Here is a 13,887-nt window from a genome sequence, read left to right as displayed (position 1 = left end):
AAATGAAAAGGATAAATAAGCTAGATTAAGATCTTTATCCCAAAGTGTGGACAAATAGGATTGTTCTGTCCTTGGCATGGCCATTGAGAGTGGAAAATGGAGGGAAGGGAAGTATCAGGCCATGACAATTCTGGAGCTTATTTAAGTCTCTGGGGTTGGTATTCTTGACTTCTTTTCCTGCTCTAAGCCACTAGCCAGCTGAATGATTTCTGCCATAAGACTAGGGTTGCAGACTATTGTTTTGTTAGTCCTGGACCCAAGGACGAAGTTGGTGCATGCTACTTGAGACTAGCCTTTCTAACTAATAAAATGCTTGGGTTTCTTTGAAAGAAAAGGGGTGTGTGTGTGTGTGTGTGTGTGTGTGTGTGTGTGTGTGTGTGTGACGTGTGTGCTGGTGCTTGTGGAGGTGGAGGCCAGAAGAGGGCATTAGAACCTCCTCTGGAGCTGGAGTTACACGTGGTTGGGAGCCACTTGAGGTAGATGCTGGGAACTTAAGTCTGTTGAAGAACAGCAAGCACTCAACCGCAGAGTCATCTCTCAATCCCTTTAGTTTCTGAACTTCTGCTAGAATGTGATGTCTGTGACTTTGAGGTAGCACTGCCTGTGCTACAGTTTCCTATGTCAATTTTATATAGAGATTATGAGAATAAAAAAGTGTTTTATATGAACATACTATGAAAACATGCTAGAAAGGCCTGATAAAAGACTTTTTTAAAAAAGTCATTTACCATGCCTAGTCTTTTACAAAGTCAAGCGTGGTACCATATACTTAAAATTCCAGCACTCAGGAAACTCAGACAAAACCATTGTTAGTTTGAGGCCAGCAGGACTCAACAAGGCTGTTATTTCAAAAACTTTAAAGAGTCTTTTGTCCAAAATGTCTGGCAGAGATAGATGGAGGTAATACCTGTTTCCATCCCTGTAAGGTAATTGTAAACTGTGTTTTTAGATTTAGGGAAAGCTCTAGAAATAATCTGAGGCAGAAGTTCTAAGTAAAAGCTATTTTCTTGATTTGGAGTTAATTTTCAGTATTCTAATCTTACCAAAAAAATTGCCCAAACATTTTCCATCTCATCCATACATTTTCTTATAAATCAAGTGTTTGGATTTGTTATTGCTGTTAGCTTTAATTATGTAAATACATGTTATACATTTTTACTGTGTGATTGTGGTAAGTATATCAAGATATACACATAGATACACATAACTAGTAAATTTCTTGCATTTTGCTTTAATTTAGTTACATTTTTATTATGTTTGAGGCTATTTCCTACTATGGCAAATTATAGTAGTTTTTATTTTATAAAAGTAATATATTTACTAAAAATAAAAGAGGAGATTGATATAAAGAAAACAATAGAGTGGATAGTAGTGCAGAGTAGTACACAATTTGGATAGTTAGAATACTGATGATTAGAAGTTTGGGAATAACTGCTAAGTTATTGAATATTTTAATCACTAAGTTCTTGACATTTTAACTGAAAATTTGGACTGGTCAGTGTCTGCAGATTTCATTTTCTTTTATGAAGGAGATGTAATGATTGCTAAGATTGTTTGAAAATAAAAAGGTATTTTTAAAGGTAGCTTTATTGATGTTTGAAAAGGGTAGACTCAGATTAAAGTAAGTCTTAAAACAATATTGACTTAGGTAGCACTCTTTCTTTCCTTCTGATTTGATAACTTAATGGGGGTAAATGGGGCCTTAAATGAAAGTAGCTGTTTATACTTAAAACAAAAAATTATATGTTTAAATATAGTATTTATTTTTAGTTTTTTGTGTGAGGTTTATAACTTTTTACATACACAGGTTTTCTTCCAATTATTGAAAATAAATTATGAAGTGTTTTCCATTTCATGCTTTATTATTTCCATTGTATTGGCAAAGAGATATTATTGCTCATTTTGGTTTGGGTCATAAATGTTTAATAACATGTTATACAATAAATACATTTATAGTTTTTAGTCATAATACCATATATTTGGATTACATCACTCCAAATATCTGAGAATTTTTGTAGCGTGTGTGGTGCATATAATGCATTTACTTTCAACTTTCTTATTAAAAAAGTTATTTTCACGTAGAAATTGCCAAGATCTCTAGCTAGTTTAATGGTATTATATGTTTGAGGCTAGTGGGATCTGGGTTTTCTCATTCAAGGTGTGGTACACACTGTCTCAGACAGATAATGCCTTGAAACTGTAAACATGTTAGGAAGAGTAGAGCCCGGAAACTGCATAAGGTGCTAGAGTAGAAGCAGCATTTTGATGATGTTTAAAGTTCATTCTTAAATGCTTTTTTTGTTTGTGATCAGAATTTTTTCCTTTCTAAATTTTAAACGTAGCTATAGTTTTTGTTTATAGTAATTTTTTTCTCACCACTGAAAAAATTTCCCAGAAGTTACTAATTTCAGTTTTTTCATTTATGTCATTTATTATTTTATTTTTTGTCCACAGAATTTAGAAGGAAAAGTAGAATTTTATTTTTTTACAAACAAAAATGTATTGTGAGCATATGCTGCTCATTGTTCAGTCCTTTTCATGAGAGAGAGAGAGAGAGAGAGAGAGAGAGAGAGAGGGAGAGAGAGAGAGAGAGAAAGAGAGAGAGGGAGGAGTAGGAGGGAGGGAGGGAAGAGAGACAGACGAGACAGACAATGGGTTTGCACATGCCACACTGAGTGCATGTGAAGACAGTGGCAGTCATTTCTCACCTTCTACCATTTGGGTACCAGGGATCCAACACAGGTCCTTGGCCTTGATGGCAGGCAACTTTGCTCACTGGTCCCTTTCGCTTGCCCTCTTTTTCTTTAGACTCTTATAAATAATACTCCCATGAACATTGGTGTGCATATCTTAATCTATACTTTAAATTTTTTGATTTATGTATCTAGAAGTGAAATTGTTGGATCAAATGATGTTATTTTTAAAAAGCATCTGTCATACTTTTATTACAGCAGCTGTTGTGTTGTATTTTGTGTTCCTGTAAATCGTACAGGGGTCTCAGTTATGTGGGCATGTTAACATCTTCTTTTTATACTTTAAAAAGTAATAGTGATTTTGGGTTGGCAAGATGGTTGGGTGAGTAAAAGTACTTTTTACCAAGTCTAATCCATCCCTGGAGCCCACATGGTGGATCAAAACACTCAATCTGTGACACATGTGCCCCCTGCAATAATAAAAGGTAAATAGTTATCTGGATGGGTGTAGGGAGACTTTTCATTGTGGTTTTAATTTGCATTGCCTAGTAATTAGTGATGTTGAGCCTTTTTTCATATGTTCATTCTTGTGAGAAATACATGCCTATGTTCTTTCTTGCCCCCTCTTTTGAGACAGGGTTTCATTCTGTAGTCCAAACTGGCCCAGAACTTATTCAACTTGCATTATTCTCTCTGTTTTAGCTTCCCAGGAACCGCAGAGGTTTCATGAATGAGCCACCACTCTTATCTTTTCTTTGCTCATAATTGGTTCACTCCTTTTACTGTGTGAGTTCCAGCGATTGAATTCAGGCCATCAGGCTAGTTGCAAATGTCTGTATCTACTAAGATCTCGCCTATCTTATCTTTTACCCATTTTTTAAGTTGGATCTTTTTGCTTTTAGATTTTAGGAATTCTTTGTATATTTTGTATATTATTCCCTTGTCCTATATGTAGTTGTTTTCTTCCCTTTGGGGGAGTTGCTCTTTTATTCTTTGGTTAGTAATGTCTATTGAAATGTATTTATTTATTTTGTCTATATGTGTATGATATGCATGCATGTTTTGTGTCATATTTGTGTGGGTGCACATGTGTATGCCTGTGTAGTGCATATGGAGGTCTTAGGTTGCTTGACATGTAGTGTCCTCTTTGTACTGATTGAGGCAGGATCCGTTGCTGAGTAGAGAGCTTCTTCCTGTGCATTGACTCGGCAGCTGTCCCATCCACCTGGCCTTGCATAGGTTTTGAGGATGCAGATTCTGATTTTGGTGGCTGTATCGCAAGTGCTCTACTCATCAAGCAATTTTTCTAGCCTCTATGTTTTTAATTTCAGTGAGTCTTGTTTGTTGTTCTTTAATATGTTGTGGTTTTGGTGTTATGATTAAGAAGTCATTGTCAGATTTAGTTTCTTGAAGCCTTTTCTGTTGTCTTCTAAGAGTTTTACAGTTTGAGCACTTAGTTTTAGATTTCAGTTTCAGATTAATATTGAATTAATGTTGTATGTGGCATTAGGTAAGTAGGCAGCTGTAGTCTTCCTTGTGGGCATCTAGTTTCTCTATTTGTTCAAAAGGCCCTTTGCTGTTGAATGATCTTGGTATTTTTATTTAAAATCATTTTTATTCTGGGGCCTTTTATCCTGTTCCATTAGTCCGTGCTTATGCAACATCTTTTCATTTTGTTACTTTAGCAAATTTTAAAATAATAAAAAGTGAGTCCTCCAGTCTTAGTCTTTTGCAAGACTATTTTCACCATATGGATTGCTTTGAGATTCAGTATAAGTGCAGAGTAACTTTTTCAAATGCTACAAAAATATGAGGATTTTGACATAATTACATTGTATTTGTAGATTGTATTGTGTAGTATTATAAATATGTAATTACATACTAAATATGTAAAGTTTTATAGTTCATGAGTAATACTTGTGAGTAGTGTTTTAAAATTTTTAGTATATTAGTCTTTTATTTCCTTGATTAATATACTTTGTTTCACATTAAGTGTGTAGAACTGTAGCAGATTTTAGTATGTTGGTACTATATCCTGATATATTTCATGGAAACAGTTTTATAGCTCTCATTCTTTAAAATATGAATCTTTTAGATCCTTGTATGATTCTTGTACATACACATACACACACACACACACACACACAAAGGTTTTGAGGTTAAATTTTTGTTGTACATGTCTGTCCTTTGATCTGGCATGTAATCACTTGGCAGCTTTTATATGTGATTATAAAGAAGGTATTTTCTGCAGTCACAGATAAAGTGTCCTGTGTATCACCTGTGTTGACTTGGTTGTATTTCACTCATTTTGAACGGCTTGTTCCATGAGTTGCTAAGAATACTCTGCTAAAATCTACTTGTTACAACTGGTTTCAGACAGGCCTTTGGGGGTTGACTTTGTTTACAGTCAGACTTCTGTTTCTTAACCTAGTTATTTGGGAAAGTCCATTTGTATAGAATTAAAATTCAGTACAGTTGTACAGCTGTATGAGGAAATACATCCTCAATGCAGTTGGTAGACTATTGGACTCTCATGTCGACATTTAAAGTCCCTGTACTGGGTAGTAGAAGAGAATGTGTCTCTATTGCTAGTAGAAAGACATATTAAAAACTTATGAGTCATTGCCTGCCGTGTGCATTTGTCTTGAGCATGTGTCTGTTTCCTTTTCTCTTTAGCCCTCAATTTTTCTTAAACTCATGCAATGTATAAAAATGTTAAAAGTGGTTGGTTGCCAGTGGGGAAAATGCCAGGGAGAAAGTTACTGCCCAATAAAATGTGTAGTAAGCATTTTATATCCTGCTCTAGACAATTTACTTCTGTGAATGAGCATTCTTTAATATTTCAGTTAAGTTTAAAAGAAAGAGGAGTGATTGGAGAACATGACTTAATGTACAATATAATTTCCTCACTTAAAAATAGCAAAAACGCTCTTGGTTATAGCTTTGAATAGAATATCTGATTTTTTGTTTTGTTTGTTTGTTTGTTTGTTTTCTGAGATAGGGTTTCTCTTTGTAGCCCTGGAACTTGAGTAAGTTCCTCTGCCTCCTGAGTGCTGGGATTAAAGGTGTGTGCCACCACTTCCTTCCAGAATATCTGATTTTTAAGAAGGATTTCTGATTATATGTGATATTAGGTATTATATCTTACTGTTAAAATGAACCTCAAAAAAATTGCATGGACCTGAAGAGATGGCTTGGCAATTAAGTCCACGAACTGCTCTTAAAGAGAACTAAGGATTAAGTCTCAATACCCACATGGTGGATGACAACTGTTTGTGACTCCATCTCCTGGGAACCCAGTGCCTTCTTCTGGCCTCTGTGGGCATCAGGCTCACAGGTGATATACAGATATTCACGCTGGCAAGACAAATATGTAAAATCAATACTGTTTAATGATGGTGTTAGTGGTATATATGTTTCTGTGTATGTACATGTGCAGTGGAGGTCACAGGTCCACAGATCAAACTCAGGTGGGCAAACTTATTTGCAAGCACCTTTTCCTGCTGAGCTATTCCACTAGCTGGAATAAGACTTTTTTTTTTTTTGTAAATTATCCAATATTTCATCCCTTCGTATGTGTCTGTCCTGCCTTGAACTTTGCCATGATAAACTATGGCATAAAACTTTGTGTTGATTTGTGTTTTACGCAGTGTGTCATTTTCTCTGCTTGTATCCTCATGTTAAGAGAGTACCTCTGTAATCTTCATAAAATGAGGTTTTTTAAAATAGGGTTGTGTTATCCTTTTCAATTAGAGGTTTAATTTAGTTATATTTAATGTAAAACCCATATACTTGGATTAAATGTGTCACCTCCCTGTTTGCTTTTTGTTTATAGACTCTTCTTTGTTTTGAATCATTAGTCCATTTCTCTGTCTTGTAGCCTTTTTAGCTACCCATACTTTTTATTGTGCTTGCAGAGGTTTAGAGATTGTGACATGTACCCTTGACTTAATAAACTCTGAAGAATTCCCTGTTAACTCATCAATAAAATGCAAGCTCTTTAACTCCGTTTACTACCCTCCTGAAATAATATTATTTTGTGTCTAATAATATTTTAAATCCCACAAATATTACTGTTAACATCTTAGTTAGTATTTATGTAGACTTGTTTATGTATTCTGTTTCTTTCACTAAATTTTTTGTACCTATTCAAGTCATATCTGGTATCAATTTTTTCTTCTATTTGAAGAGGTCCTTTTTGGTATAATCTGAAAGGTGCTGTTTCTTATTCACCTAAAAATGTCTCTGTTTTGACCTTCATTCTTTTAGGCATAGTTTTTCTATGTGTATCTTCACATTCAGGTGAACATTTCCTGACCTGCCAATCCAAGTTGGGTGTAGATGAATGACATTTTCAGTTTTGAAGGGTACAGCTTCATTCATGTGATGGTTTGATGTGTTTCCCCCTTGTGGACTTTGTATTTTGTGAGGTGAAGAATGATGTATTATTGACACACACACCCCCCCTCTACTTTTTTCCTGTCTCTCTCCTTGCCTCTCTTGTTCTGTTTTGTCTCACCCTTGTTTTCTTTTTCCCTTTTCTGCTATACTTGGGAGTAAAACTAGGGTCTCCGGAATGCTAGACAAGTGTTGTTCCTTATGGCCCTAGCTCTATTGAGCATTTTATCGTTATGCTTGATTTGATGTTTGGGAGTGCATTTATTGTGGGAGAGTTAGTAAGTTATCATTGTAGCAGGTGTTACAGTTGTATAAAACAGTAAATGAACATGGAAGATCAGTAAGCAGGGAAACACTGGTGCTAGGAAATGAGCCCATTGCATTGAACCAGACCCTGAATTTGCATGATAAAGTTGAAATGTTAGTCTGGATTTCAATTTGATAGTCAAATTGAATCTTAATAGATGAAGTATTCATTTAATATCTAGAGGAAATAGTATTTCACTTAAATGCATAATAGTGTAAAGTTTATACAGTAGTATCTTTGTAGACTGATGAATAGTATTAAAATTTGGCCATAGGATAAATTGATTTAGAAGAACTTATAAGGGCAAATATTAGTTATCTTTTGCATGACGGTCATTAGGAGCAATAAAGAATATTGTGTGTTGCTGATTATAGAAGGTTCAGGATTCTGATTTTGAGAAGTGCTATACTGTAACATGAACGGGGCCAGGCCTGCTTGTTGTTGTTTTTTGTCCTGCCCGGTACCCCCAGCTGTTTAGCCCCAAAGAAAATCACACATAGGTCTTCATAAATTATAAGCTGATTGGCCCCTTAGCCCTAGCCTCTCACTGGCTGACTCTCACATCTTGATTAACCCTTTTTTCTGATCTATGTTAGCCATGTGGCTCAGTACCTTTTTCAGTGAGGCAGATCACATCCTGCTGCTTCTGTGGTCTGGGCTGGAGTGGGAGGAATCAACTTCCTCCTTCCCAGAATTCTCCTGTTCTCATTACATCATTTCTAATTCTTGTCTGGTTTTCCTGCCTATATTTCCTGCCTGGCCAATCAGAGTTTATTTATAACATGATTGACAGAATACAGACAATTCGCCTGCACCACTTCTCCCTCTTTAAAAAAAAAAAAGGAAAATATCCATAGTCCATTTCTTGGGAATATGGGCATAGTATTCCAGGCTACTTCCAGCTGGTTGGGGGCGCTGATAATCTTATGAGGACCTAAAGAAAATTTAGAGTTATGATCAAGTCCTGACTGAAGTATCCTGTGAGTCTCGATCATCTCAGGCAGCAGTCTTGAACCTGTTCTAGATGAAGAACTCAGACATCTGGGCCATCTGTTTCTACCGGAGACTTCTCTGGTGGTCTTCCTTGATCAAACTTGATTTTTCTTAATTCTGAATAAATCCACAGCCTCTCATTTTCTGTGGAAACAAAAGCAAAATCTCTTCTCCAAAGTAACATATCTTTTTTTTTTTTAGTAACATATCTTTTGACTTCAATTTTGAAGCCAAGGTATTTTCAAAATACCTATCTTGGATTAATTCTGCAGCATTTATAAGCAAGTATCCTTTAGCAGCTGTTGCTCCTTCCTCAGCATTTAAACAATTCAAAGAGAGCATAATAACATACAGTATCAAGATTCTCTGTGTATTTTCCATCTTTACGTGGCTTTTATTTTAACCTCTTATTTCTTTTATTTTTACTTTTAAATTTTGGCTTTTTGAGACAGGTTCTCTGTGTATCTTTGTCCTGGAACTCCCTCTGTAAACCAGGCTATCCTTGAATTCAGAGAGATCCGTCTGTCTCTGCCTCCCAGGTTATCCCAATGATTGCCTCTTTATTGGGTGACCTTTTGCCATGTTACTTAATTTTTTTCTGTGTCTCTGCATCCATAGTCTCCTTCCATATTTACAAAATAGAAATAATAAAGTCTAACTAAAGAGATTCTATGTTAGAATGAATAAGAATGGAGATTTTTCCATACTTAGATTTTTCTGTATGCCAGGCATTTTTTAAGTAACATTGACTATTTTAAGTTGTTGTTTCTCTTATTATTATGTACATTGTGAAAACCTGGAATACTGTAACTGCATTTGCTTAGAGATAAAGGTACAAAGAGATCCAGGTGAACTTTTAGGGGTAAAGACTTCACCTGCTTACTTTATGTCTGTAACTAGAAATTCCAACCTAAGACTGCTTATTGTGTCAGTATAAAAGCAGATTTGAAATTTCTGTAACATTTAATGATTTACAGGTTGTACAGAATTGACATTTTTTCATTTGTATTTCTTTTAGATTCTCAAAATTTCCGTGGTAGCCTTGGACTAGAAGGTTACGTAATAGAAACTGTGTACAATGCATTAGGATATTGAAGGAAATTAGCTTCTGAATTAATTACTTGGAATATAAGGAAGAAAAGGTATCTGAAAATGGGGCGGAAGAAAATACAAATCACACGCATAATGGATGAGAGGAACCGGCAGGTAAATGAAATTTTAATTTATTTAATTTGTTATCAGATTTTTAAAACATAATATAGAATGGTCAAATCTTTCTTAAATTTGATTTCAACTCTCTTAAGTGTTTAAAGTTCCAGAATAAATGAAAAATATTAGATATAAAATTGTGTCCATCATGTAGTTTAAAGAAATCTTCAAGTATGTTTTCTCCTGTGTGCAGTAGAAAAGGAAATCCTTCCATTTTTACCCATATGGTCTTCATGCCGTGCTTAGTCTTTGCTGGTCTTTGTGGTTGTTGCTAGAATGTCTTCTCTTGCACTCAGGAATGTATGATTTTATAAGTTTGCAGTTACCAGCGAATGCTTTCTGGTCACTCACATTTTGTGCTTAGCTAAGAAATAATGAACATGGGTTTGAAGCCTTATCTCTCATACTTCTGAAACATGTATGTATCATATGTCATCTTTAATTGATAAGTTTGTAGTACCAATATCAGTGAATTCTTTTAAATTCAGGGTAATTTCAGTATGATTCTGATATGTTGAGTGCAGTTGTTGTATTTAAAACTGATTGACAGTCTGTTCCCAAAACTACCTGCCTGTTTTTCCAAGAGTTATTAGCACCACCATGCCTATTCATTTGTATACTTTCTAACTATTAACTATTGAGTAGTCAGTATAAAACTTTATGGCGATTAGATCTTTGATGTTGGTTGTTCTTAGAAAAGTTGACTGGCTTCTTAATTTAGAGAAAAGAAGAAAAAATTTCAGAAAATATTATAATAAGCCACTTATTCCTTATGTTCAATGCACGTTAAATAAGGAGAGATGTTATCTCTGGGGAATTTGTCAGGGGTTTGAAGAACAGCTTCCACAAAGCCCAGCAGGACCAGCACAGCACTGAAAATGTGCTTTCTCAAGGTCAGTGTAGAAGTTTACCCTTCCCTCTTTTCCTCTTCTTCTCTGCCTCTCCCTGTGGTTTTGTAAGACAGGATTTCTCTGTGTAGCTGTGGCTGTCCTAGAACTCACTTTCTAGACCAGGCTGGCCTCAAACTCAGAGATCTGAGTATTGGGATTAGGGCGTGCACCATCGCTAATATTAGAAAGATAACTGAAGAATGGGCTATAATTAAAGCTTAGTAACTAGAATTAGCCTGTTCCTACCTTGGGCTTAGTTGCTAAGTTAGTGGTCTTGTGAAGCTATCAAGTAGATAATGGCTGTCCATACCTCTCAAATACTATCTCAGCAAAGAAGGAAGGGGAGAAAATTAAATACGGCAATTTGTTTTTTAGATTAGCTTTGTCATAAACTAAAATGGTATCTTAATTTTACTTTTTAAAAAAATTTTTTAATTTTACTTTTCAAAGAATGAATTATGAGTTAAAGATTTTTCTTTCTTACATTAAAGGAAAAGTAAGTTTCTAATTTACCCAAATCAAGTTTATTTTAGGGGGCTAAGTTAAATATTAAAATCATTTATAAATATTTTCTATCTAGAAGATTTAGATATATAGCATAGAAGTAAGATTAGCTACTAGGAGAGTTTATATAAGAATCCATAACTCATAATTGGATAATTTAGGAAAAGACAAAAAAAAGCTATTAGCAAGTCGAGTTTTGAAGTGTAAGTATGAATTGACCACATTAAAAAAAAACCCTACACTTAAAGTCTGAAAAAATACATGGAAAAATCTTTGTGACAGTATCATGTACTTCAAGAAAACAGCTGTTTTACTAGCAAAATTTATGTTTGTCCTGTTTGTATTAAGGTAAAACATAAAGGAAAAGTTCACAGATCCTAAATGCATGATTCAATGAATTTTGGAAGAAAGAACATAGCCTTGTAGCTAACATATCCTAATATACCACCCCTGAGCCACTGTCCTGTTTTTTGGTCTCCTGCCTCAAGGAAGTCATTAAACTAATCCTTGTCACCATAGATTAAATATACCCATTGTTCTAATTTATTTGTATGGTATGTGTTCTTTTGAGCAGTTCTGTACTTGTAAAATTCAGGAATGTTTACCCTTGTATATAAATGTGTGTTACTGTATTTTTATATTTTTATCAGTGTATAACTGAATATACATAACATAATTTATTCATTTATGTTTATTTGTTGGAAATAGACATTTGTGTTTTTTCTGCTTTGATACTGTTTTAAAGAGTTCTCTTTTAATCTTATTTTGTGCACATGAACACTTGGTTATGTATGTATCTAGTAAAGTAGCTGAGTTAGAGGGGTTCGTCTGATCAGCTTTTGTAATGGTGGACAAAAGCTTGCCTGCCTGTCTGCCTTCCCCCCCCCTTCCCTCCTTTCTTTTAAACAAACAAAAACAAAAAACACACAAAAAAATGAATGTTAAAACAAACACACACAAAAAATAAACCAATAAGACAAAAATAACAAAACACCTCAACCTCCAGCACACTAACATGGAGTTCATTTTATACTGGCCAGTTGTTTTGAGGTATGGGAGTTTGCTTAAGATTGTGGTTGAGAATACCCAGTGATGCCCCATTGGAGAAAACTGATTTTTTTTTTTCCTTTTCCAACCATCAGTTGCAGATAGCTTGTGGTTAGGAGTTGGACTTTGCATCTTCTTTCCAACTTCTTGGTGCTGGGACCCTATCTTGCTTAAGCCTTATATGTGCTGCCATAGTCTCTGTGAGCTTGTATATGTATCAGTTCTGTTGTATCTGGAAGACACTGTTTCCTTGGAGTCAACCATTTCCTTTGGCTCTTATAATCTTTGCATCTCCTCCCCAAATCTTGAGGGGAGGGGTTTGATGAAGACATCCCATTTAGGATAGAATGATCCTAAATCTCTCATTTTCTGCACAGTCCAGTTGTGGGTCACTGTTAATTCCTGTCTACTACCAAGAAACTTCCGTGATAAGGGTTGAGGGAGGTACTGATCTATGGGTATAGCATAATGTCATTGGGAACCATATTATTGCTGTGTTCCTTTAGCAGAATGATAGTAGATTATTCCCTTTAGGCTCATCGCCTATCTAGTCACAGGTTCTTGGCTACTTTAGCAGTGTCAGGTATGGGTTCTATCTCGTGGAATGAGCCTTAAATCCAATTTTTAAAAAAGTGGTTGGATATTCCCATAACATTTGTCCACTGTTGTACCAGTATATTTTATATATGCTGTAGATTACAGGGTTTGTAGCTCAGTGATATGAACGATGATTACTTTTTCACCTGTGCTAGCTTGTATAGTACCTTCCAGTACTTTGAATGCTTCTAGTTAAGAGCCAGTTCAACTTCTCCATGTTCAATGGCATGAGTAAATAGATGTCCTCAGCAGTAGGGTCTTCCCATCAGGTTGCAGAGAGCTAACAGTAGCTTTGGCAGTACCTGTAGTGTTTGAAGTAGAGGTCCAGGAGATCCATTTGGCCAACAGTTCAGTAAGATGTAGCCCATTCCTGGCACTGGAGATTTTACTTAGTGTGGCATAAGATGACTAGTTGAGACACTAGTTTCTTCCATAATATGGTGACTCCATTTACATTTCTTTCACTTGTGTAGATATTGTAACTTCTACAGTAGTAAGTTCCATATGGTTTTTCAAAGGGCCATTAGTGTTAGTTGTCCCTTCCCATATTTCTTCCTTTACCTTGCTTTTCCATTCCATGTCCCACTTAATCCTTCTCTTCTGGTATCCCCTTTATCTGTTCTTAACACTGTATTCTATTTATCCTTTCTTGGGAGGTACCCTCCTCTGCACTGGTCCCTTACCTAAGTACTTAACCTCTGTGGTTATCTGTATTTGATGAGAATTTACTAAAGTGTTTCTGCTTAATTTATATTTAGCCAGTAGCATAATGCTAGCTGCTTCAAATCTGTATTAGTACTATTACTGGGAATTACCCTTTCCATTTGATCCACTCTAATATACTAGTAGACAAGCAATAGTAACCAGGTTTAATCTGAAGTTTCAGTGATATCTGATGGAGTTGTTTGCCTTTTTGTGTTTTTATCAAATTATCAAATGAGTTTCATTAGGGTTGTTTACTTGAGCATGGGTGAGAGGTTTTTGTTTTGTTTGTTTTTAAACAGGAGAAGAATGGGTTCACTACATAAGAAAATATCTCTTACTCCCTCATCAGCCAATAACTGTGCTAACTACTTATAAATTATCAAGAAGCAGGGAACCCCTCTCGCTTCCATGACAAGGTGTTGACAGGCTTAATCTTATGCAGGTTTTGTGTAGATAATCTGAGCTGCTGTGAGTTCGAGAGTCCAGCAGCCATGTCATGTTCAGTCAAGTCAATATTGCATGCATCCTGTATTAGTCTGGGTTC

At 35.4% G+C, this 13,887-nt stretch overlaps 1 protein-coding gene across 6 annotated transcripts in view; it reads left to right on the top strand.

Annotated features, from left to right (window-relative positions):
• The window catches only part of Mef2a (myocyte enhancer factor 2A), a 129,522-nt gene that overhangs the window by 50,668 nt on the left and 64,967 nt on the right, over positions 1–13,887 (top strand). For all 6 annotated transcript variants that reach the window (XM_075952892.1, XM_075952890.1, XM_075952893.1 and 3 more), the window contains one exon: positions 9,410–9,597. In XM_075952892.1, coding sequence (XP_075809007.1) covers positions 9,544–9,597 — 54 coding nt within the window. In that variant the 5' untranslated portion in view covers positions 9,410–9,543. The remainder of the gene's footprint in view (positions 1–9,409; positions 9,598–13,887) is intronic.

Source organism: Microtus pennsylvanicus, chromosome 18, assembly GCF_037038515.1.
Source record: "Microtus pennsylvanicus isolate mMicPen1 chromosome 18, mMicPen1.hap1, whole genome shotgun sequence".
Taxonomy (NCBI): domain Eukaryota; kingdom Metazoa; phylum Chordata; class Mammalia; order Rodentia; family Cricetidae; genus Microtus; species Microtus pennsylvanicus.
This window is presented reverse-complemented; position numbering and strand designations above follow the sequence as displayed.